The 22,720-nt window shown below is 51.7% G+C and overlaps 2 protein-coding genes and 1 long non-coding RNA gene across 4 annotated transcripts; 1 reads left to right on the top strand and 2 right to left on the bottom strand.

Annotated features, from left to right (window-relative positions):
* Positions 1-3,482: 3,482 nt before the first annotated feature.
* LOC309633022 (uncharacterized protein) lies at positions 3,483-11,397 on the bottom strand. The gene is made up of 4 exons (XM_082401302.1): positions 4,450-11,397; positions 4,085-4,152; positions 3,774-3,833; positions 3,483-3,645 (listed from the first exon to the last, which is right to left on the bottom strand). The coding sequence occupies exons 2-4, from the start codon at positions 4,129-4,131 to the stop codon at positions 3,489-3,491; spliced, it is 264 nt and encodes an 87-aa protein (XP_082257428.1). The 5' UTR covers positions 4,132-4,152; positions 4,450-11,397; the 3' UTR covers positions 3,483-3,488.
* LOC309633032 lies at positions 4,117-16,080 on the top strand. Its single transcript, XR_014247258.1, has 3 exons — positions 4,117-4,238; positions 14,272-14,384; positions 15,687-16,080. It is a non-coding gene; the product is annotated as an uncharacterized lncRNA (long non-coding RNA).
* A 2,407-nt stretch (positions 16,081-18,487) lies between these two features.
* Positions 18,488-22,274, bottom strand: CCL19 (C-C motif chemokine ligand 19). Of its 2 annotated transcripts, none has more exons than XM_082401294.1 (4): positions 19,977-22,274; positions 19,168-19,327; positions 18,848-18,941; positions 18,488-18,757 (listed from the first exon to the last, which is right to left on the bottom strand). In XM_082401294.1, the coding sequence occupies exons 1-4, from the start codon at positions 20,212-20,214 to the stop codon at positions 18,737-18,739; spliced, it is 513 nt and encodes a 170-aa protein (XP_082257420.1). In that variant the 5' UTR covers positions 20,215-22,274; the 3' UTR covers positions 18,488-18,736. The 2 variants fall into 2 exon arrangements, with proteins under 2 accessions (XP_082257420.1, XP_082257421.1); XM_082401295.1 differs by having other exon boundaries at positions 19,168-19,294.
* Positions 22,275-22,720: the final 446 nt, after the last annotated feature.

Below are 22,720 nucleotides of genomic sequence, written 5' to 3'. Positions count from 1 at the left end.
GAATTAGCAGTTGGGGTGGGGTTGAGATCAGCATCGGGGTTGGGACTGAGGTCAGAGTCAGGGGTCAAATCAGGGGCAGAGTCAAAGCTCACAGGAAGGCCTGGAGGTGACAGTCCCCATCAGCTTCCTGAAATTCCACTTGGATGACATTCCTCAGTAGTTTGCTTGAGAGTGGCTGTCAGTAGAACTGAGTACAGCATGATGTAGTGCTGGGTACCAGTGGCAATGCTAGGGGACAACAGGACCATGTGTTCAGAGGGCTTCTGACCCTAAGCTCCATCAGACAGCTGGAGGCTGGGCTTCCTGGGCCCCTTTCCCTCCATCCCATTCACCCAGACCCCTGGCCTTCTAGACCCCCAAACACTCACCTCCTCCAGGGTCTGGGCTTAGCAACAGTAGCAGCAGGAGGCTGCTGGTGGGTGAGGGCCCCTTCATGATGCTCAGCCTGGATACTTCCTTCTTTCTCCACCTCCTTCCCTACCTTTTATCTGGGTGCCTTTTACCTGGGGCACCAGGTGAGTCAGCGGCAGGTGAAGATGTATTGCTCATCCTGTGACACTCCTGGGCCCTAATTACCAGAGACCCCTGTGCCACAGACCCCTTCCTCTTTTAGGACTGTAATTTCCCATGGGCTCCTAAATCCTGGGCAGAGAAGCTGGGGAGGGGGGTTGTGCATGTGGGGACTGATGGTACAGTAACTGAGTAAGGGCGGCCAAGGATCCACAGTGGCATCCAATGATGGACATTCACACTCACATACTCATAGTTACACATTCACAGTCACACCTCACTCGATCAACCTCACATGGTCAGACAACCCCGGATGGAATCATACAGTCCCAGTTTTACTCAAAGTTCCACTCCCACACGGTTGTGTTTTCACAATCGTCCAACCACACAGTCACACTAGCACACCCAAATTCTGACGGGGGAGTTGTGGGTGGGCTGGGAGCAGATGGCAGGCCAGCACCAACTTGCCTTCATTTCCCCCTGCCCGCTTCCTGCCCTAGCCTGCTTGTCTTATCAGGAAAAATTGATGGGAATGGCTCCCTAAAGCAGGCCCTTCTGACTGAGGAGGAGTCTTGCCTGGGCCAGTCACATTCAAAGTGAGAAGCTGGGAGAAGGCCCTTTTTGGTGGTAATGGGTTGCCTTGGAGATACTGAGGTGTGGGTTGCTTTCCCCAGGAAGATGGGATAGGGAGGAAGGATGGGGTGGATAAGGAGGGCAGATGAGGGAAGATAAAAGTTCTTTGGTGCCAGGTTGCTGCTGTCCAACAGGTAAGAGACCCAAGAAACCTTACGTTCCTGTTTTTGCCTAGTCCTGTCCCAGACATGCCAGCCTCTTACCAGCAGGGGCCTGGGGTTTCCAGCCCCTGGCTTACTGAGACATCAGATTCAAGAGCTCAGTTACCTCTCCTTTGTTCTATTCAAATGCCAGTTTCTCTCTATTGTGGGCCTGGAAGAAACCCCCCCTCCCCAACTCCTACACCCTCTGCATCCCATCCTCTTGCTAAAGCCCCAGCCTCCCTTTACCTTCCTGTCCCTTCTTTTTAAATCCTATATCCAGCCCTCACCCCCTCTTCCCCTAGCCACCCACCTCCCCACCCAATGCAAAACTATTCCTCATCTTCCTTCTCCTGTCCTTTCCAGGAAGCTGGGGACAGCCTAGGGTGGGGGCAAGCTGCTAAGTTTAGTGCCCCTGGCACCCTGAAGAATTTCCCACTCCTGGTCTGGAGATTGGAACCCTCCTGTCCTGCTCTATATCTTAAACATAAACTGATCATCACCCAGTAATCCAGCCCTTATCTGGTTGTTGCAGGGGTGCCTTCTGCAGCCTTCTGCTCTGTCACCAGCTACCCTCTATGGGGCAGGCCTGCTCTTGGGACAGGGACTCACACCTCCCTGGGCATCTTTCTGCTGCAGGGCAGGCTGCAACAATCAGGAGCGACCATAAGCTCGGAGAGTAGGGACTAATCCCCCTCCCAGGCTGAACGACTCGAGCTTCTCCTCCCGCTCCTGTCCAGGGTAAGGCTTGGGGTGGGGGGATCCTTCCCTGGAGTTTGTCTTATGGATACTCAGGGAATCTGAGTATCCTGAGGGATTCTGAGGTGTAGGCCCAGGGCTGGACACGGTACTCTTTTGTCAGGGTTCTCGATGTAGACATTGTGAGGGAATGCCTCAAGAGCCTGGGTCCACTCTTGAAGGTGGCCACAACCCAGAGGTCACTCATCTTGAATTTCTAGTACCAGAGGCCTTAGGGTCTCTCACCCACCCTCCAGTCTGGACTTGTACCCCAGAGCTCGGGTGCACCCACTGAGGCACCATCATCTTGTTACAAATCTTCAGCTGGCTGGCTGTCACACACTTCGGAGTCTTTCCTGGACCAGTCAATCCAGAGGCCTGGGAAGGAAGAAACAAATTCTTCCAGGTATGCACCCGTCTCTCCCCTTTGGCTTCTCCAAAGATAGTGCCAAGTCTTTTTCCCAGCTACAACCCGCTATGGCAGGGTCAGCACCAGACTGGAAGTTAGCTCTGACCCCACCCACAAACTGGGCTGTCCCTTTAACTTAATTCTGTGGTGCCCTCCCTGGTGCTGGGGCCAGTCCCTAACTGAAAGCAGGTCCACTAGGAGTCCCTGACCCTTCATCACTTCAGGAGCTAGTGGGTTTCAGCCCAACTCGGTGACAAGACAGAAAGGAAAGGTAGGGAGCAGTGGCCCTTGGGTTCTCCTAGGGAGGTTACACTTCGGGGGGCTGATGCCAAGTATCTATGTATCTTTTTTTTTTTTTTTGGCTGCGCCACGTGGCATGCGGAATCTTAATTCCCCAACCAGGGATCGAACCCCTGCCCCCTGCAGTGGGAGCATGGAGTCTTATCCACTGGACCATCAGGGAAGTCCCTGATGCCAAGTATCTTTAAACTTGGGATCCAACTGGAGGAGCCAGAAGCTGGGGTGTTAACTGTAGGAAAGACCTCCAACAGTTCTAAGTCATTCCCCTATGGCAGGCCGAGGGTGGCAGCTTCTAGGAATCTTTCCCTCCTCTCACAGCCTACTTCCTACAACTATGCGCTTAAAATATTTTAGATCCACTCCCAGGAGGAGAAGATTCTTCAGGCACCTGGCAAAGTCCTGTCTAGGAGGAAGGTGGCAGCAGAGAGCTGGGATTGTGAGGATTTATGGATGTGGGGACACGGCTGGGAGGAAGATAAAGCCAGGATTATTTAGCTCCCTCCATACAGGCCACTCACAGAGATGAGTGTGTGTGTGGTGGGGCGGGGGGCTTAGGTGGTGGAAGGCAATCACTGGTAGTAAGGGGAGGCCTGACTCTGATGAGGGGCCCTTACGAATAATGGGAGCCTGGACACGGACGGACACCCTATCAGGGAGAGAGGCCCTGTCAATACGGAAACAGCCGGCGTGGAGAGGGGCTCCCAGCCCGAATGGCGGCAGCGGCGGCAGAATCAGGAGGGCAGGACGGTGGCTTCGGTTTAAATCTTTAATGCACCGGCTGGCTGGGCAGTGGCAGCGGGGGTGCGGCGGGGGAGGCTGCGACCGGAGCGCTGGGGAGCAGTGCCCAGTCCGCTTGACAGACAGCTCATCAGGCCCCGCAGAGGCTCCAGCTTCTGCTCCCGAGGGTGCGCTGAGCTGTGGGGCGACCCGACACAGGCATGAGGCGAGGCGGGGCGGGGGCTCCCGGCTTCGCCGCGATCGGTTCTCGCGGACTGAGCCTCGTCCATGCCCCGGGCGGGTCCGCGGTATCGCAGCCCCCTCACCTCCGCTCCCTCCGCCACATGCGCAGCCAGGGGAAAAAGTAGAAACAGCCCCAGTAGATCCTGCAAAGAGAAGGCAGAGCCGGGCGGGGCGGGGCGGGGCTGACCCCACCGACTCCGCCCCTTGGACGCCTCGCCCCTCTCGTGGAAGGCTCCGCCCCGCCTTTTAGAGGCGGTTCCTCCAGCCCACGCCCCCTAAGAGGCCCCACCCCTCCCGCTTCTCCCGCCCCCAGAGAACTCGCGCCCTCCCCGCCCCTCCCCCACCACCCCGGAGCGGCTAGGTTCCTCCTCCGCAGAACCCCGCCTCCACTCACTCCTCCTCAGCCTCCAGCGCCACCTCGTATCTCCTCAATCCAGACATGTCCTGGGTTCCGAACGTCTCCTGGGGAGCGGCATGATTGGATCAAGGTTTCCCCAATCCCGGTTCCCTTCTCTGTCATTCTCTGGACCAGTCTGACTTGTTCTCGGGTAATATGAGACAGGTGCCCCCGGGAAGACTCAATTGCCACATCGGGACAGGGTTGGATTGAATATTTGGGAGGCACTAGACGTTAAGGGATTGGGAGGTCGGGCACCTCGGGGGCATGGGGCATTTAGGGGGTTAGAGCCAAAGGCCTTCGAGGTCATGGGGCTGGGATATTTGGGGCCCCGGGTGAGGATTTTCGGGGATTGGGGTCACCTGGAGGGGGGCTGAGGGGTCGGCGCAGCCTAAACGCCCACCCTCCCTGGCTCCACCCCGGAAACTGACCGGTACGTTACGTCACAGGGACACCGTCACGCGCTAGGGGTGGGGCTTACCTATTACCCGGAAGGGGCGGAGCCAGGGCATTTCTTCAGAGGAGGCGTAGTCCAGAAGGTGGAGCCAGAGCCTATCAATAAAGGGGTGGAGTCAGGGTTTATTACTAAGAGGCAGGGCATGGACCCTCTTTTATAAGGGTGGAGTCAGATTTCGGAGCTCCACCCTGGGAAGACGGAGTCCTCAGCACCAGGCAGCAAGAAAAGAGCTTTGGGACTCTGTCTAGTACTGTTTTGCCAATTCCCTCTCCTCTCTGTCTTCTTGGCTTCTGCTCTGACAATTGCCTTTCTTGTCTGCCCCATTCTATTATGATTCTGGGCAGAGGAGGAATAGGGCTCCAGAGAGGGCCCAGTTTAGACAGGCCAGGCTATGGGAATACTTGTTGGCTGAGTGGCCTTGGTCAAGTCACTTCATGGTTAGAGGGTCACAGCCCTTCCTCTCTGAGCTGAGACCTCCTTTCATGTGATTTTTGTTCTTGCAGTCACTAATCAAAAAATATTTATCGAGTGACTACTATGTGCCGGGTGATGTGCTTGGGCATGAGGATACAGCAGAGAAGACAGGCACAGATTCTGCCCTCAGAGAGCTTGTCATCTGGGTTGGAGGGGGAGGGGAATCAAAAGAGATAATAAGATCACTACAATAGACGAAGCTGACTGGCTGGGGGCAGTAGAGGGTGCTTTGGTAAAGCCAAGAAAGAGCAACTAACCCAGTGTGGGAGGTTGGAAATAGCTGCCCTGTTTGGTCTGGGGAGGGGGGAAGGGAGCCTTGTGGCTGGATGGTATGGGAGAGAATGACCAGAAATGAGTGAAGTAAAAGTTCCCTCAGGCTGAAGTGTGGAGAATAGATTCACCTATCCTCTTCCCACCATCCCACAACTCTTTTCCCCTCTCATACCTATCTTCCCCTGCCTGGGCTACATACAGACAGGTGACAGACAGATCCATGGATGCCAGTGGGAAGCATTGCAGTCTGGGCATGGAGAAGCTGTGCTTCCACCGCACTCACCCTCACTTACACTCACACTCACAGTGACACTCCTGCCCTGCTGCAGCTGGGTCAAGTCTGGTGCACGGGAGCAGGAGGCCTGGTCCCCAGGGCTTTAGTAATTCACATCCCTTCACTCAGATGCAGGGCTCTGTCTGTTGTATACTAAAGAATTTGGCTTTTGTCCCTGTTCCTAAGAGGGAGACTCTAAATCTTTGGAATATCTCAAGTAATACGAGTGTCTTTGTTATCTATGAGCCTCTTGGGTCACACCTGAGTTGATGCTAAATGAGGTGACTTGGGATGAGGCCTGGTCAGCAGAAAGACCAACCATATCATTGCAGAATTGGGGCTTTGAGCCAATCCGTCAGAGGAGATTGAGTCATGTTGCCAACAATTCATTCATGCCTATGTATGAAATCTCAGTAAAAACTCTGGACACCAAAGCTCATGGAACTTCCTGGTTGGTGAACACATTGATGTACTGGGAGGGTGACATGCCCTTTGTGTCTCCATGGGGAGAGAGCATGGGAGCTCTGTGCTGAGACTCTCCTTGTGTGTCTTTTCATTTGGATGTTCCTGATACGTATACTTTATAAAAAACTAGTTGTCAGTATAGCACTTCTGAGTTCTGTGAGTCATTCTAGTGAGCTATTGGACCTGAGGGGGGTTTGAAGACCTCTGGACTTGTAACTAGTTAGGCAGAAATGCAGGTGGCCTGGGGACCCCACTTGTGACTGGCATCTCAAGTGGGGGCAGGCTTGTTGGGACTGTGCCCTTAAACCTGTGGAGTCTAACACTAGCTCTGGGTAGTTAGTGTCTGAATTGAATCGCAGTACATGAGTTGGTAGCAGAATACCTTTCCACTGAGTGCACTCCCCACTGTCTCCATCTATCTGGAAACTTTTTTCCCTTTCATAACTCCTTAGTAGCCTCCCTGTCCCCATTTCCCACTCTTTGTCTTTAGCTCTGAGAACTCAGCACTCAACATTTTGGACAAGGGAAAGGGGTTGCATTGTCCCTGTTAGGGGAAGGTTTGCAGTGTTGTCCCCTTGAAGGCATTTGAACATCAGTTTTAAGACTAGGGGTCAGAGCTTGGTTCAGGATTAGAGGTCAGAGCAAGGTGGGGGGGGCCTCCCTCTTTCCCAGGTTTCTCCTTACTCCCATCTCTTCTCTGTGGTCCTAAGACTACTGGAGTGGGAAAGATGGGACCCAGCTGGTCCCCCAGATTCCCTGAGGACAATCACAAGTAGCAGGGTAAGGCTGGAGAAGATCTCCTCCCAGGTCTCCCTAGGCCTATCACAGTGACTACACATCCATCATCTGAGACCTACTCCTCTCTTGGACAAGCAGGGCTAAAGGGAAAGTTCTTTGGAAGCAGGTCCAGCTCCCATATCTCACATCTCAGGACTCTAGGGCTTCACCCTTCTGGCCCAGCCATTACTGTCCCTCTCCCCCATTATTTTCCTATGCCCCGAACTGAGTCAGAGAAGTATCGATAGCATGAGGGGAACCTGGCTTAGAACACCCCCTTCTGCCATGCCTTCCCTATCCTGGGAATTGAGAGGGGATTTCTGAGGAGAGGGGCTGGTTAGCTCACAGGGACACAAGGAAACTAGAGATGAGGGAGGGGAGCAAGTGTTTCCCCCACCTGATGAGAGGGACCCAAGAGACAGAGACCAGAGGAGGAGACCTCTCAGGAGACACCAATTGTGGAGTGCTATTCTGTTTCCCATTCGTAGCCCTAGAGCATATGATGTGACAAACTTAACTGTGAGCCCTTTTTTGTCTGCTTTATCTTTCCATCATCCATCCATCCATTTATCAATTGATCGATCCGTCCATCCATGTGTCCATATGTCTCCCCATCTTTGTCTCTTCATCGGTCCATTCTCCCATCTTGCCTTTCATCTATCTTTTCACATCTTCCTCTTCATTTATTCATCTGTATGTTTAACCATTAGCTGTCTATTTAATGCATCCATTCATCTATTTATCAGTTATGGTAATAATGAACATTTGTTGATACTTAAGTGCCATGCACCATGCTAAATGCTCTAAAATCATTTTCTCATGACAAATCTATGAAGTAGAATGCTGTGAGTGATGTTTTTGTTCATGCAGACACTTTTTTATACTCCCTTTTCTGGTTCCTTTAGGGAATTTCTCTCTCACTTCACGTGGTCTTGGTGGCTGTGTTCACCATAGTGATCTGATCAAAGTACTCCATTCCCTGGCCACTGTAATATATTGAAGAACTGAGTATGTGTCACAAGCACAGTTCAAAGCTTTTCATGAGCTTTGATGTTAGGAGAAAGAGGCCTTCTGTTTTGGATCACTCACTATACACATGTGGACTTGAGGCTTCCAGTGGCCATATTTTCTGCTGCTAGAAGATCACCTGTCTATAACAGGAATGAGGCCTCCACATAAAAAGAATTAGAGAGAAGTCAAGTTAAAAGATGGAGATAACATCATTTGAATCCCTGGGTCCAACCAGTGCTGAAGTAGACCAAATCTTAATCTAGTTATGTGATATGACAAATTTAACTTTTTGCTTAAGCTACTTTAAGTTGGGTTTTTGTCATTCGCAATAGAAAGAGCCCTAGATAATGATCATTGTATTATTATCCCCATTTTACAGATGAGAAAACTAAGATCCAGAAAGATTAATTTACCCAATGTTTCACCGCTTATAAATGGCAGAACATTGGTACATATTTGGAGCAAAACTCTGATATACTACCCATATATGTCTGTCCATCTGTTGGTTCAATCCATCTATCTATCCATCCATCCCAGTTATTTATTTATCTGACCATCCTTCAATGCTAAGACACCAAAGGCAATAAGACTTGCCAACTCCAATTTGAGGCTGGGTTTGGATCAGAGGTTAGCAAACTTTTTTGTTAAAGGTTCAGCTAATAAATAAGGTTTTGCAGGCCATACTGTCTCTGTAGTCACTTCTCAGCTTTGCTGTTGTAGCCCCAAAGCAGCCATAGACAACATGTAAATGAACAGGCATGGCTATATTCCAATAAAGTTTTATTTACAAAAACAGGCAGCAGGCTGGCTGGGCCATAGTTTGCCAATCACTGATCTGGATCAGTGGGGAAGACACATATGTTCTGTCATTGTTGGGAACATGAGTAGGGAATGGAAACGTATATTCCTTGCATTTGCCATTCCTAATGTAGTGGAAACAACAGGGTTTTTATACTCAAACTCTTGTATTTGAATCTGGTTTTAGAACCCTGGACAGTCGAGGGAGCGGGATCTGTAAAATGGAAATAATATGTATCTTGTGAGGTAGTCCATGTGCCTGACTCACAGTGGGTGGGCATTCAGTGGTAGTTAGGTTCATCCCCTTTTCTCATTCATCACCTCCCGTATATTACCAACATCAGGAGGCCTCTCTCTTTTTAGGGTGTCCTGGGTTGCAGTGAGGATAGTTCAATCTGGCTTGAACTCAGGAGTTCAGGAGCCCAACTTCTAAGAATGCGCTTTCATACAAGTTATATAGATTAAGCTCTTGCAAACTCCAAATTTCTCTTTTTAGTAGCTCTACCCTAACTCTTGTCCGTACTGTTCCATAACTGTAACCACTCCAGTGCCCAGCAAAACAAAAGACTCTCTAGTCAACAGGCCCCATTAGACTGAGAGGCAGTTTAGGTACCTTCTTTTATTAAGTCCACCATTCAGGATATTACCCTGATCCCCAGGTGGCTTTTTAACCTATTTCTTCCAAACAAATACTCTTCTCTAGGAGGAAAGATTGTGTCCATGTGTGTCTTTGTGTCTGTGTGCCCATGATGGTGTGTGTGTAATTGTGTATGTGTGTCTATATGTTCCCTTGTGTCCATACTGTGATTATATGCTAAAATGTCTGTGGTGTGTCCTTGGTAGATGTGAGTGATTGGCTGTGTCAATCATTGATTATATGCCTGTGTATGTGTGTGTGTATGGACGTATGTATGTGGGTAAGGGTGTCCCCACTTTTGTGTTTGTGTGTATATGTGTGTTCTGTTTAATCCATCCCATTGTGGCTCTCAACCTCACAAGGCCTGCAGGGGGCATCCAGTGCATAGGGAAAGGGGATGCGAGGCTCCCGGCCTGTGCTCCAACCTCGTGGGGCCTGCAGAGGGCATCTAGTGTCTAGAGAAAAATGGGTTGTGTGGCCTGTGGAAGTGGGGCTCTGGTCTGAGGAGCCTGGGCTCTCTTATTCCAGAAAGGAGCTGGAAATGAGCTGGAAATGAGCAAGAAGCCTGATGACTCAGCTTCTGAAAGTCCCTGATCCTAGGAGGGGGTCTGCTTCACCCCGCAAATCCTTCTCCAAACCCTCTGTCCATATCCAGAGGGTCCCGGCCCAGCCTGCAGGGCAGAGCTTGTCCCTTTAGTCCGAGTGTGGGTAGGATATTGCTCAGCACTTCTGGAGGTGACTGGACATCAGGATGAGGGGAAGTCTTGAGCAACAGTACACCCTCCTTCTCTGCCTCCTGCCCTCAGCAGCTTGAAGGACTGCCTCAGCCACTGGCAGGATTTCCTGAACACCCCCTCTCCTTCATTTTCTGCAGTTTGGGCCGCTCTGGGCCCCAGGGTTTCTGAGCCTGGACTGAGCTTTCTCAGGAGACGTGCAGGAAACGAGGGCCTCTGAAACCAAGCAGAAGGTGACCTGTGTCGCTGGTGATGAGCCTGGGGGGTAGGGGGGCCAGAGGGAAGGCAAGGGAGGCTACATGTAACAGGGAGCTCTGCAGAGCCTTGAGGATGGGTGAGGCAGGAGGTAGGACATTCCAGGGGGAATGAACAGCAAGCACAGAGGCTCAGGAGGGACAGGGCTTTGTGATTAATCCTGATGTGGGTGAGGCAGCGGAAGGCAAGTGGTGTGAGAAGCTATGTATGTGGGGGTAATCCCTGGGGTACTTGGGGCACCTCCTGGTGATGCCATGCCCAGTGGTCAAAGTTCATGGAAGACCCCTGTAACCTTAATCAGGCAGGACCATCAGGGACCAGTATTCCCTGGGCATGAAGGTTTGGGTCCCTTAGCAGGCATAGAATGTCAACCAGCTGAAGTGCCAGTTGGAGGTAAAGGGAATGAATCATAGAGGAAGTGTGGCAAACAGAATTTAAGATTCCTCCCTCATGGTGTGCACGTCCTGTTTAATCTCCTCGCTTTGAGGGGATCCCCTTGGCCTGTGAATATGATGGGATATCAGTGATGTGGTTAGATTATGCTATATGGCAAAAATGAAGGGGCTTTGCAGATGTAATTAAGGACTCAAAATCAGTTGACTTTGAGTTAGTCAAAAGGGAGATTACCCTGGGTGGGCCTGACCTAATCAGGTGAGCCCTTTAAAAAAGTGTCTAGGGCTAAGAAAAAGCAGCAGCAGATGCTCTCATGTTGCCCTTGGAGAAGCAAACTGCCATGTTGTGAAGAGGGCCATGGAGCAGGGAGTTGCAGGCAGCTCTAGGAACTCAGGGCTTCAGTCCTAAAACCACAACTGTCAACACCCAGTGAATTTGAAAGAGGACTCAGAGCCTGAGATGAGATGGCAGCCTGGCTGACACCTGAGATCAGCCTGGTGAGGCCCTGAGCAGAGGACCCAGTTAACCTGTACCCAGACTGTTGACCCACAGAAACTGTGAGATAATAAATTTGGATTGTTCGAAGCTGCTGAATTTGTGGTGATTTGTTACACAGCAATAGAAAACTAATATAAGAAAGAAGTAATAAATTCTAGTTAAGCCCCAGGACTAGTTTCAGAACTACTGACTACAGCTTTTATTCATATTTCCTTCCTGGCTCTGAAATGTCTCCATTTCTTTAACTGACTCTTCTTTTCTTTCATCCTCCTTTATTCCATTCTTGAATATAGGTTGTTGTGGAAATATTACTACTACTCACCAAGATTCTGGTTTGCTTCTCCTCCTGGCAGTTGCTCCCTTGTAGTTAGGCATGGAGGTATGACCCACTTCGGCCAATGAAATGCGTGCAGAAATGGCATGTGCCATTTGTGGATAGAAGCATTTAAGGAAGGGTTCCCCTTGCTGTCTTGCCTGGCTGGAGTCATCATGGAAACATGTGTTGAGATGAAAGAACATGCCAAGAGATCAAAGCAGCCTGGAATGTTGAGCCACCACATGGAGTACAGCTGTGCTAGAGATCGCCTAGACCCACAGCAGCCTTGGTATGTGTGCAGCATAGAATTTTGTTGTGTTCAGCCACTCAGATTTAGGCGTCATTTGTTATTGCAGCATCACCCAACCTGTCCTGACCAATCAGGTGTGCTGCTGGTGGTCACCAGGTGTTGTAGAATAGAGAGATGAGATTACAGCAAAACTAGAGGAGGAATGGATGTCATTCTGAGTTCTTGGATTTAGATTTGGCCTTTGCTATGGGCTGAACTGTGTCCCCTAGAATTCATATGTTGAAGCCCTAACCCTCAATGTGACTGTATCTAGAGATAGGGTATTTAGGAAGTAATTTAGGTTAAATGAGATCATAAGGGTAGGGCTCTAGTCTTATAGGACTGTGGCCTTCAAAGAAGAGGAAGAGAGAGAGAGATCTCTGCCATGTGAGGACCTAGTAAGAAGGTGGTCATCTACATGCCAGGAAGAGAGCTCTCAATAGAAACCTACCATGCTAGCACCTTGACGTTGAACTTCTAACCTCCAGAACTGTGAGAAAATAAATTTCTGTTGTTTAAGCCACTCAGTCCATGGTATTTTAATATGGCAGCCCAAGCTAAGACAGGTGTGGTAATTGCTAAGGCTCTGAAGAGTCTCTCTTTGGGGAGCAGTGAATCTTTTTGGTTGTATAAACAAAAGTGATCTTATGTTAGGTACCCTTAAAATATTAAGTCTGGGGTTTGGGAAGAAGGATGCATGTGATGTTGGACAGCCGTAGGGTGGACTATCAAGGTATTTATCTTTTTTTTCACTGCCCACAATCTTAACCCCTTTCTGTGTTTGAGGAATTTCCTATTATATTAGTCTTACCAGTAGATCTTGCCTTCCATTGTAGAATCCCCAAAGGATTACATTCAGCTCTCTGAATCCCAAGAAAATATCTGTCTTGCTTACTATTGTACCATGAGCACCCAGAACAGTGCCTGGTGTGAATAACTATTTCTAGGTTCCAGACAGTGATGTAGCATCACTTTAGACACAAGGGTTTGCCAGAGCTGGGACTCTATGTCATGGCGGCCCTAAGGCCACTGGGGACCCTATGTTAACAGATGCTCTGACACTTAGGGCTGCCATGCCAAGAGGTGCCATTTACATAGACTACATGGAAAATGGTGTTCCTGGAGTGGTGCATCACTGCTGTCCTGCCTGACAGGCTTGGGTGTTCCTGACAGTGATAGGATTTCCCGAGAGGGATGGTGGCCTGATAGTAATGGGGGGACCTTGACATGAATGGGGCTCCTGTCAGCAGTGGGGACACCAATAGGTGTTGGGATGTCCTGCCAGGATTCCTGAATTGATGGAGAGCTTTACAGTGTTGGGTCCCTGGTAGGAAAGGGTGTCTTCCTCTTGGGGGAGGATCCTTGAATTGACAGAATGGTCTGACAGGTATGAGGTTGGCAAGGTGATTGAGGTTTTGATGGTAATGAGTCCAGATTTCCAGTGAGTGCGATTCTGAGATCCAGAACTCTGGGGGGTGGGGTGGGGGGGTGCGTCCTGTTGTCTGATAGGGCAGTGTTGAAGCTGCTGGGGTTACAGCCATCCTACTTCAGCCGGGTTGGAGCCCAGGGCAGCTCATGTCTTATGCTTCCCCTCCGGAGCCATGGAAGACTCAAAGGTCCTAGGAATAGAAGTGGGCTGGGAGGTCTGACTCCCCCATCTACTCTGATCCTCAGAGGTTCCACCCCATGCTTGGCCCCTCAGAAGCGGGTCCTTCAGGATCTGATCCCACCCTTGCAGTCCCCAGAAGCTCTGCCCTGCAGGGGCCCCAGCCAGGCTGGCTCAGAGGCCCCCTGAGAGACCCACTCCTTCCAGAAGTCCTGCCCACAGAACCCCTAGTCCTTCCTCTATCCCTACCCTCCAGATCCCAGCCCTGCCCTCCATTCCTCCTTTCCTTTCAACATTACCAGGTCCTGGCCTCTGCTATTCCCCTGGGAATGGAGGTAAGAAGGTGGGCATAGTTGTAGGCTGAGCCCCTTCTCCACTGCTCCACTCCTGGAAAATCTGAGGCCTGAGCAGACCTTGAGAACCTGTGCCCACTTCCTCCTGGAGACTCTGGGGAAGCAGGCTCCCCTTCTGCTGGAGAGGCCGGCCCAGGAGGCCTCCAAGGGGCATATCTGTGTCTGAGCTCAAGCACTGGGGTCCTGCCTGAGACCTTCAGCTTCTTCTCTTGTTTTTTCCCAGCTCTTCCTAGGAAGCCAAGCCTTTCTACCCCATCTGGACATCCCAGCCCCCAGCCCTCAGCCTAAGTGCTACCCGTCAGGCAGACGGGCTGCAGTCTCAGCTTTGCCACTCACCAGTTGAGTGGACTTGGGAGATCACTCTACCTCTCTGTGCCTCAATTTCCTCATACATAGAATGGGACTAGTGATCCCCACCTCATAGGGTTGTTTGAGGATACAATGATAATGCACATAAAGGACTCAGCTTGGAGCCTGGCACATGGTCAGAACCTCAAAGGAACGGTTTTCCCTGTTGTCTGAGGGCCACTTCCTCAGACCTGCACCTGCTGTACTATTTCCCATTTTTATTTAGGAGGTGGATCAACTCAGAGAGGTGGTATGTGTGGTAGCTAAGAGTCAGATTCTGGAGCCCGTCTGCCCAGCCAGGACCCCCAGCTCTGCCACTTTACCGGCCATCCAGCCTGGGTAAGTCATTTAACCTCTGCACCTCAGTTTCCTCAGCTGCAACATAAGAATGATGATAGCACTTAAAGCAGTGCCCAGCACCTAGTAAGCACTAGTGGTGATAGAGCTAGTACTACAGAGCTAAGTCCTCCCACGTGGACAAAGTCACAGGGGCCATCATGAAAGTTCTCTGACCAGAAAAGTGCCTGTTTCTTCTGACAGAGGTCCTCTTGGAGGAAACTCCCCACTTGGGAGTCCTGCTCCCTTGTGAAGCTCTTATTCCCAAGGTTTTCTGGCTGTTTCTGAGTTTCCCGGAGGCCAGAGAAGGGAGTATGTGGTGGAGGCTTGCTGAGAAATTGAACTTGAGATGATGAAAATCTGATCAAAACCGTATGGAGCTGGCTCTGACCAAACACTTAGCCATGTAACCGAGACAGCCCCCACCCCGAGAACTGGATGTGCTCCAGGTGTGAGTGGTGGTGGGGTAATCGTGGGAAAGGGTCATGTTCAATTCCATTTTCTGTTACTCAAATGTGTACTAGGCCTTGTTCTGTGCCAGGCCCTGGGCAGAGCAATGTTGGCAATGGCAGTTCCCTGGGAACTCTATCAGGGAGCCTGTTTTGTTTTTGGGCCGAGAGGCTTGTGTGATCTCAGTTCCCCGACGAGGGATTGAATTGGGGTCCCGGCAGTGAAAGCGCCAAGTCCTAACCACTGGACCATCAGGGAATTCCCCCATGGACCGGAAGCTTTTTGTCCACCATAGAGGTGGACAAAAAGGCTGGGAGCTCCCTAAGTAGGGATGTCAGGTCCCTTTAGGGAGATGTTGGCTGCTGGGACCACAGGACTTCAGGTAGGGGGGTGTCACTCAGCTGCCCGCCTTAAACCTGTAGCAAGTGCCGTGTGCCCGAGAGAGGAAGGTGTCTACTTAGAGGCAGGCAGCAAGGCCCCCATATCCTGGTTAGGGAGCTAGGAGTCCACCCCACCCCTCAGAGAGCGGGCAGCTTCATCACTGTCAGGTAGGCAGGTCCGTCAGAACTTGGAATAAATACTCAACACTTGTCAGTGAATCATAGTGAAACAGGGCAGGTGTTGATTAGATGAAATTAGAGTGCTGAGAATGTTTAAGCGGATCAGGACAAGTCACAGATTGCTGGGCTAAGCCCTCCTGTGTCTGGCAGGGAGATAAGGGAAAAAGACCTAGTGTCTGGGAGGGTTGGTGGCTGGGGGTGGGAAAAACAGGGAAGGAGAAAGCCGGGAGGAAAGGCACTGGCCGGAGAAGAGGTGGGGAGGGCTCAGGCTTCTTCGAAATTCTTCACCCTCCAGGCCTCCAGGGTCCAGCAGGGGGCTGTTCCAGCCACTTCACCAGCACCTGGATTATTTTCTTTCTTCCTGAACCTCAGCTTCCCCTTTATTCCCAGAGGGTTGTCCCTGGGGCCCTGGGAAGTGAAGACTTTCCTTTCTTTCTATTTTTTAAATAAATAAATAAATTTATATATTTATTTATTTTTGGCTGCATTGGGTCTTCTTTGCTGCGTGCGGGCTTCCTCTAGTTGTAGCGAGTGGGGGCTACTATTTGAGCGGGGGCTACTCTTCGTTGCGGTGCGAGGGCTTCTCACTGAGGTGGCTTTTCTTTGTTGCGGAGCACGGGCTCTAGGTGTGCGGGCCTCAGTAGTTGTGGCATGCGGACTCAGTAGTTGTGGCACGTGGGCTCAGTAGTTGTGGCATGCAGGCTCAGTAGTTGTGGCGCATTGGCTTAGTTGCTCCGTGGCATGTGGGATCTTCCCGGACCAGGTCTCGAACCTGTGTCGCCTGCATTGGCAGGCAGATCCTTAACCACTGTGCCACCAGGGAAGTCTGAGTGGGGACCTTTCCGAATGTGCATGACTTTGGGGAGACTGTGTGAATGCTGGGAAGGGTTAGCCTAAGACCCAAAGATTTAGGAATTAAGTCTTTGTTTGGAGGGACTCTTAAAAATGAAGCTCCCGCATGCCCCACCTGACAAATGGGGGAAATAAGGTCTTGGAGGGGGCAGTAAGGTCTTGGAGGGGGCAGTGAGGAAGGGACTTCCTCAGAGTTGCACAGTCAGGGGCAGAAACAGGATTGGGGGATTGGGGACTGGGCATTGAGCTCATGACCTGTTCCTGCATCCCTCCCCCCCCCCCACCCCTGGGGCAGCGTCAGGGAGGTGGTGTCCAGGTGCCTCTCTCCTGGTGGCACCTCCTCAGGGCTCCCACCCTCACCTTCTCTACTCCATCTGTGTGTTTCTGCAACCCACCAGAGGGTGGGTTTGTGTCTGCCTCTGTGGCAGGTTGAACTTTGCTTGGTTTCACCGGGGACCCAGAAGGATTTGAGGAGATGTACCGCCCTCACACCTGTGTTTGTCCTCTGCCTGCTGCGGTGCAAGGCACAGGTCCAAAGAGTGTCCACAGCTGTGACCTCTGGAACTCCATGGTTGGCTGACTTAATGGATGGATGAGTTGGTGGGGGGGTGGGTGGATGGATGTGTGGAGGTCTAATGGATGCAGAGACAGCTAGATGGATGGCTGTATGCATGCATGAATGGATAGGTAATTTCCCCCAGGTAGCGGAGCCAAATTTCCTGGCTATAACAGTTGTTCTTGCAAACTATCCCCATTCCACCCACTCCTGTGACTCCAAGACCTGATTTATCTGAGGTTTTGGACACCTCCTCCTAGGAGCAGAGGTGAGGAAGAAGCTGCCGTGCTCTCAGCTCAGTGAGGAGGGGCTGGCACAACCCCTCACTGCTGCTTCCCTTCCAAGTTTGCCCACGCCTGCCCAGGCCTGCTTTTGTTACCAGATAAGGTATGTGGTGTAGTGGTGGCCCCTGTTCCCAGGTGGGGATGCTCAGTCTGGTGTACTAGCTGTCATCCCAACCCCAGGGGCACAGACTTGCTGCTCCCAGCTGGACAGGCCCTTAGGGGCCATAGTTGGGCAACCAGACAGCTTTCCCAGAGGACTTCCCGAGCACGAGGAGTTCATTCCTCCCACAGCAGTCTTGTGAGATGTCCGAAGAGTCGAGGGCTTGTGTCTCCCAGAGCTGAGACTCCTTCCCTGTGACTCCTCTGGTCTCAGTGTTGCCTTGGCCCTGGAGCCCATGTGGCTACGAGGTGGTGGGGGTCCCCCCATGCTGAATCTCCCCAGCTCCCTGGCTGTTCCTTTTTCCTTCCTCTCCCACTCTGACCTCTGGCTCCCAGGTCTGTCTGTCAGTATCCCTGAGAAGCATGGCCCCAGGATTGCCACGTGGACCCAGATGGGGCTGGACCTGGTCCAGAGTGACTGGGCGAGAGAAGAGGGCTGGCCTGGAGGTCAGATTCTATATGGACAGATGAGCCCTCACCTCTGGCTGCTGACCCTTTTCTTACAAATTTATCTGCTCTCAAGACAAATATTTATTGAGTGACTACCTTGTGCCAAGCAGTGTACTTCATACCAGGGAGACAGTGGAAACCAAAATAGACAAGATCCCTGTTCGGGAAGGCTGACAAACTAGCAATTATAACTCAGCATCTTGAGTGCTGCAGGAGGAGAGGAACAGAGGGCCCTGGGAGCTTGGGAGGGAGGGAGGCTGCCTAACCCAGCGTGGAGTCAGGGAAGGCTTCCTGGAGGAGGAGTCATCCAGACCCAGATGGGAAGCCAGGCAGGCAGAAGAGAGAGAAGAGTGTTCCAGACAGAGGGAATGGCTTGGGTGGATGGGTTCTTTCCCCCCCAGGCAACAGAGTTGGGCCTCCTGGCCCTCCCCCAGCCATGAGAGCTGGTTCCCAAGAACTCCCTTCCCCGCCCCCAGTGACACCAGATCCCTGAGACACCTGGATGCTTGAACACCTGTCCTGGATGGCAAAAACTCAGAGGCCTGAGAGAGTTCGGGTCATTCAGGGGACGGGCACAGGTTTAGTGTTGCTGAGCCGTGGAGTGTGATAGGGCTGTGAGGAGGCATGAGGTGGGGCCCTGATCATGGGAGCTGATCCTGAGAACACAGCGTATTAGGTGGAGGTCGATGAGGACGTTGCTCGGGCTGCAAGGTGGAAACTAACCCGGCCATTCCACCTCCCCCTTCCTGTCCCAGTCCTCCTGGACAGACAGCAAACAGACAGCAGACAGATGGATTCGTGGGTACCAGCTGGGCTTTATTGGAAACATTGCAGTCTGGGCATGGAGAAGTTGTGCTTCCACCACACTCATCCACACTCACATTCACACTCACACAGTCACACTCCTGCCCCGCCCCAGCTGGGTCAGGTCTGGTGCAGGGGAGCAGGAGGCCTGGTCCTCCCTTCTGGTCCGTGGTTCCCCAGGGCTTCAGTGATTCACATTCTTTCCCTCAGACACAGGGCTCCCTCTGGGGCTATCATGGGCTACCTGCTGTAGCGCTTTCCCTGGGGGAAGAAGGAGAGGCAAGGTCATGGGCTGGGGTCTTGGGCAGGGGCTTGGAGGGAGGAGGCGGGGCTGGGGAGGGCCAGGCTTGCCTTGGCTGAGTTCTTCTGCAGTCTCCGGATGATGCGGCCCACCCAGGGCTGGTCTGGGGGTGCACAGAGCTGGTGACCTCTCAGCGTGGTGAACCTGGAGACAGAGGTCAGAGGTCAGAGAAAATAGAGCCCTGGAACTCAGCTTCCTGGCAGGCCCTGGTGTGAGGGGCAGCGGCTGGGGACCACACCTGGGAACCTGTTTCAGGGGCTTCCTTGCAGAGGTTGGGCTTGGCAAGGAGAAGAGAGATAAGAAAGTGGGGTGGGTTTCCCCAGGGGCTGATGGGGGAGGTGAGGTTAGTCAGGCTCGTCCCGCAACTCACACAACGGCAGGCACCCTGCAGCCATTGCTGATGAGCAGGTAGCGATAGGCTCGCACCAGGAATCCAGGGATGGGGCGCTGGGCCACAGACAGGCAGCAGTCTTCAGCGTCGTTGGCATCTCCCAGAGCTGGGGTGGGATTAGTGTCAGGACACAGGGACACTGAGGAGCGGAGGCCACAGCCCTCACTGGTATTAAGGATACCTGTCTGTGTGCAGCAGCAGCTAGACCTGATTGATATTCGCTAAATATATTGAAGCACTTCTAAGCAGTTCGGCAAACGACCGCTGTCCTGAGCCCCACAAATGCCTTCCTGCTGCCCTGATCACCCCAACTTCTCTCCCAAGTCCTTTCAACTTCCCCACAAATGAAGAGTTCACACTGGTTACACTGTCAGTGGGGGGAAGGATGTGGGGCAGGGAACTGGATGGGGTGGGTAACAGGAGGATGGCATTAGTAGAACTTAGGAGTTGTTAAATTTTTTGACCCTTCTTAGACCAGTGTCTCCCATTCTCTCCACCTTAAGAAAGTATATACTGTTCTCTCCTGCCTGGGAAACTGAGGCAGCAGGAAATAGAGCCTGAAGAGAGGGGGGTAGTCATAGGCCCTGGATGCACCAAGAGACAGATACACATTGGAATTCAGGGGCCCAGGTACACCGCCACTCCCAGGCACACACACGGGGCGCAACCCAGGTTCACTGACACATGCAATCCTAACTCACAGAGTCCCTCACGTCCAGCGTCAAGCAGTCTGAGCCCTCGACACCCCTGCTACTTGCCCCCCACCCGAAGCCTCCCCTCAGCCTTACCAGGGGAGGTCCAGAGAATCAGCAGGCTGAGGGCTAGTAGTGCAGCGGCATGGGGTGCCATGGAAGATGAGCGGAGACTGACGGCCAGCAAGCTGTGAGCGTGAGTGAATCTGGGCAGAGTCTGTGTGAAGCCGAGGCCGGGCTGGGAGCGGGTGAGAGTGCTGGGAAGTGCGGGGTGTGAAGGGGTCTGGGAACGTGAGAGTGGATGAAGCTGGAGGAAGCTGCCACTGCCACCCATTTATGGCCCGGAACTTTCACTTTCTCTGCTCAGAAATTCCCCTCCAAGTCCGTTCTGTGGATTCCCCTCTGCCCCCCTCTTTCTGACGGAAACTGACCCTGCCCTCCCTCTTTTCTTCTCTTCTGCTTTCCTTGGCTTCAGCTCTAAGAACCTAAGCAGCCTGCAGTCTGGCCACGAGAAGGGGACCTTGTGCTGTCAGCTCCAGAGAGAGAGTCTACACTGTCATCTCCCTGGTGGCATTTGTGTCATCAGCCACAGGGCTGGCCCCTAGAGGTGATGGTTAGGATGGAGGGGCCAGAGTGAGGAGCTGCATGCCCTTCCCTAGGTTTATCCCTTATCCTCACTCTCTTCTCTGTGGTTCTTCACTCTGGTGCTGGTGGTGATGAAGAAGGCTCCCTGGTGCCCTCAGAACAACCGTGGAGCCTGGGGTAGCCTCCCCAGGTCATTACGGTGCCTGCCCATCCATTGTCTGGGAACCAGTCTCTCCCTTGGGACATGCAGAGTTGAGAAGGAATGTTCCTTGGAAGGAGGCCCACCACCTCTTCCCACATCTCAGGCCTCTGGGATTCAACCTCCTGACTCAGCAGCACTGTCCCTTTCTCGAGTTACCATTTTCATCTGCCCAACACCTGGGTCAACAGAACAGCTGGAGGGAGCCTGGCCTGGCATAACTCCCTTCATCTTTCCCTTCCTCTGGATCCTGGGAACCAAGAGGGGATTTCTAAGGAGAGGGGGCTGGCCAGCCCCCTCACACAAATCCCACAAATTTCAAGGAATAGACAGATGGGGGAGGGAACAAATGATTTCCCATCCCTATGAGAAAAACCAGAGATAGATCAGAAGAGAAGTCCTCAGAAGAGAAATTAATATGTGGGACACCCATTCACCCATCCCTACCCAAGCCCTGAACCCTCTTTTGGATGGGAGAGTGTTTCACTCATAAGTTTCTGACTTATTTTTCTTTCCATCCATTAATAATAATAGTAGTAATAGTATTTCTGATTGTTTACTAGGTGCTAGACTTCATACCAAGGACTTGACCACTGTTACCTTGCTTAACTTTCCCCAAAAAACTAGGAGGTAGTTTTTTAAATAAATTTATTTATTTATTTATTTTTGGCTGTGTTGGGTCTTTGTTGCTGCGTGCGGGCTTCTCATTGCGGTGCCTTCTCTTGTTGCGGAGCATAGGTGCACGGGCTTCAGTACTTGTGGCTCGCGGGCTCTAGAGCGCAGGTTCAGTAGTTGTGGCGCACGGGCTTAGTTGCTCCGCGGCATGTGGGATCTTCCCAGACCAGGGCTCAAACCCACGTCCCCTGCACTGGCAGGCGGATTCTTAACCACTGCGCCACCAGGGAAGCCCTAGGAAGTAGTTTTTATTATCATATTATTATCTCTTTTAACACATAAGGAATGAGGCTCAGAGCACAAGGTCACAAAGCAAATAAGTGTCTTGAACCCAGGCATCTTTAAGATTTACACTCTTTCCTACCATCCCACACTGCCTGTCTGCCATTGACCACAGAACAGCACAGGGGAGTGAGGCTCTACACACAGCATACTTAGGTTGGGATTTAGATTACATTACTTGCTAGCTGTGTGACCATGTGCAAAGTATCTAGTTTCTGTGTCTTAGTGTCCTTATCTGTAAAACAAGAATGGTAATAGCTTTTAATTCTTAGGATTAAACGAGGTAATTTGAGCAAAACCCTTAGTTTAGAGGCTGGTACACAATAAACACTCAATATTAACCATTATTATTATTCTATCCTTTTATTCAGATGTCTGTCAATGCATCTATCTCTCCATCTTTCCATGGATCCTTCTCTTTATGGTGGTTCTGATTTTTCTCTGTTGCCCCACCCCCCTCCATTCTCCACTCTTCTCTGCCCTGCTCTGTTCTCTAGAAGGGTGACCTCTACAGACAGTATTACTCAGGATCCCTTATCCTTTAGCTTCTGTTTGGGCTTGGCCCATGGGAGGCAGCAGCAGGAGATCAGTGGTAGGAGAGAGAGGTTGGAGTATTAATTCTCCAAATCCTTCATCTTGCTATAGTTCTGATAGTTAATAATTTACTCTGTGGCAGTTGTTCTTAAAGGGTGGTCTTCGGGGGCTTCCCTGGTGATGCAGTGGTTAAGAATCCGCCTGCCAATGAAGGGGACACGGGTTCGAGCCCTGGTCCGGCAAGATCCCACATGCTGTGGAGCAACTAAGGCTGTGCGCCACAACTACTGAGCCTGTGCTCTAGAGCCCACGAGCCACAACTACTGAGCCCACGTGCCACAACTACTGAAGCCCACGCACCTAGAGCCCATGCTCCACAACAAAGAAAAGCCACCTCAATGAGAAGCCCACGTGCTGCAACGAAGAGTAGCCCCTGCACACTGCAACTAGAGAAAAGCCCGTGCGCAGTAATGAAGACCCAACGCAGCCAAAAAATAAAAAATAAAAAAAAAATAAATTAATTAAAAAAAAAGAGTGGTCTTTGGACAGCAGCATCAGCATCACC

This window comes from Balaenoptera borealis (assembly GCF_965194805.1).
Source record: "Balaenoptera borealis genome assembly, chromosome: 8".
Taxonomy (NCBI): Eukaryota; Metazoa; Chordata; class Mammalia; order Artiodactyla; family Balaenopteridae; genus Balaenoptera; species Balaenoptera borealis.
This window is presented reverse-complemented; position numbering and strand designations above follow the sequence as displayed.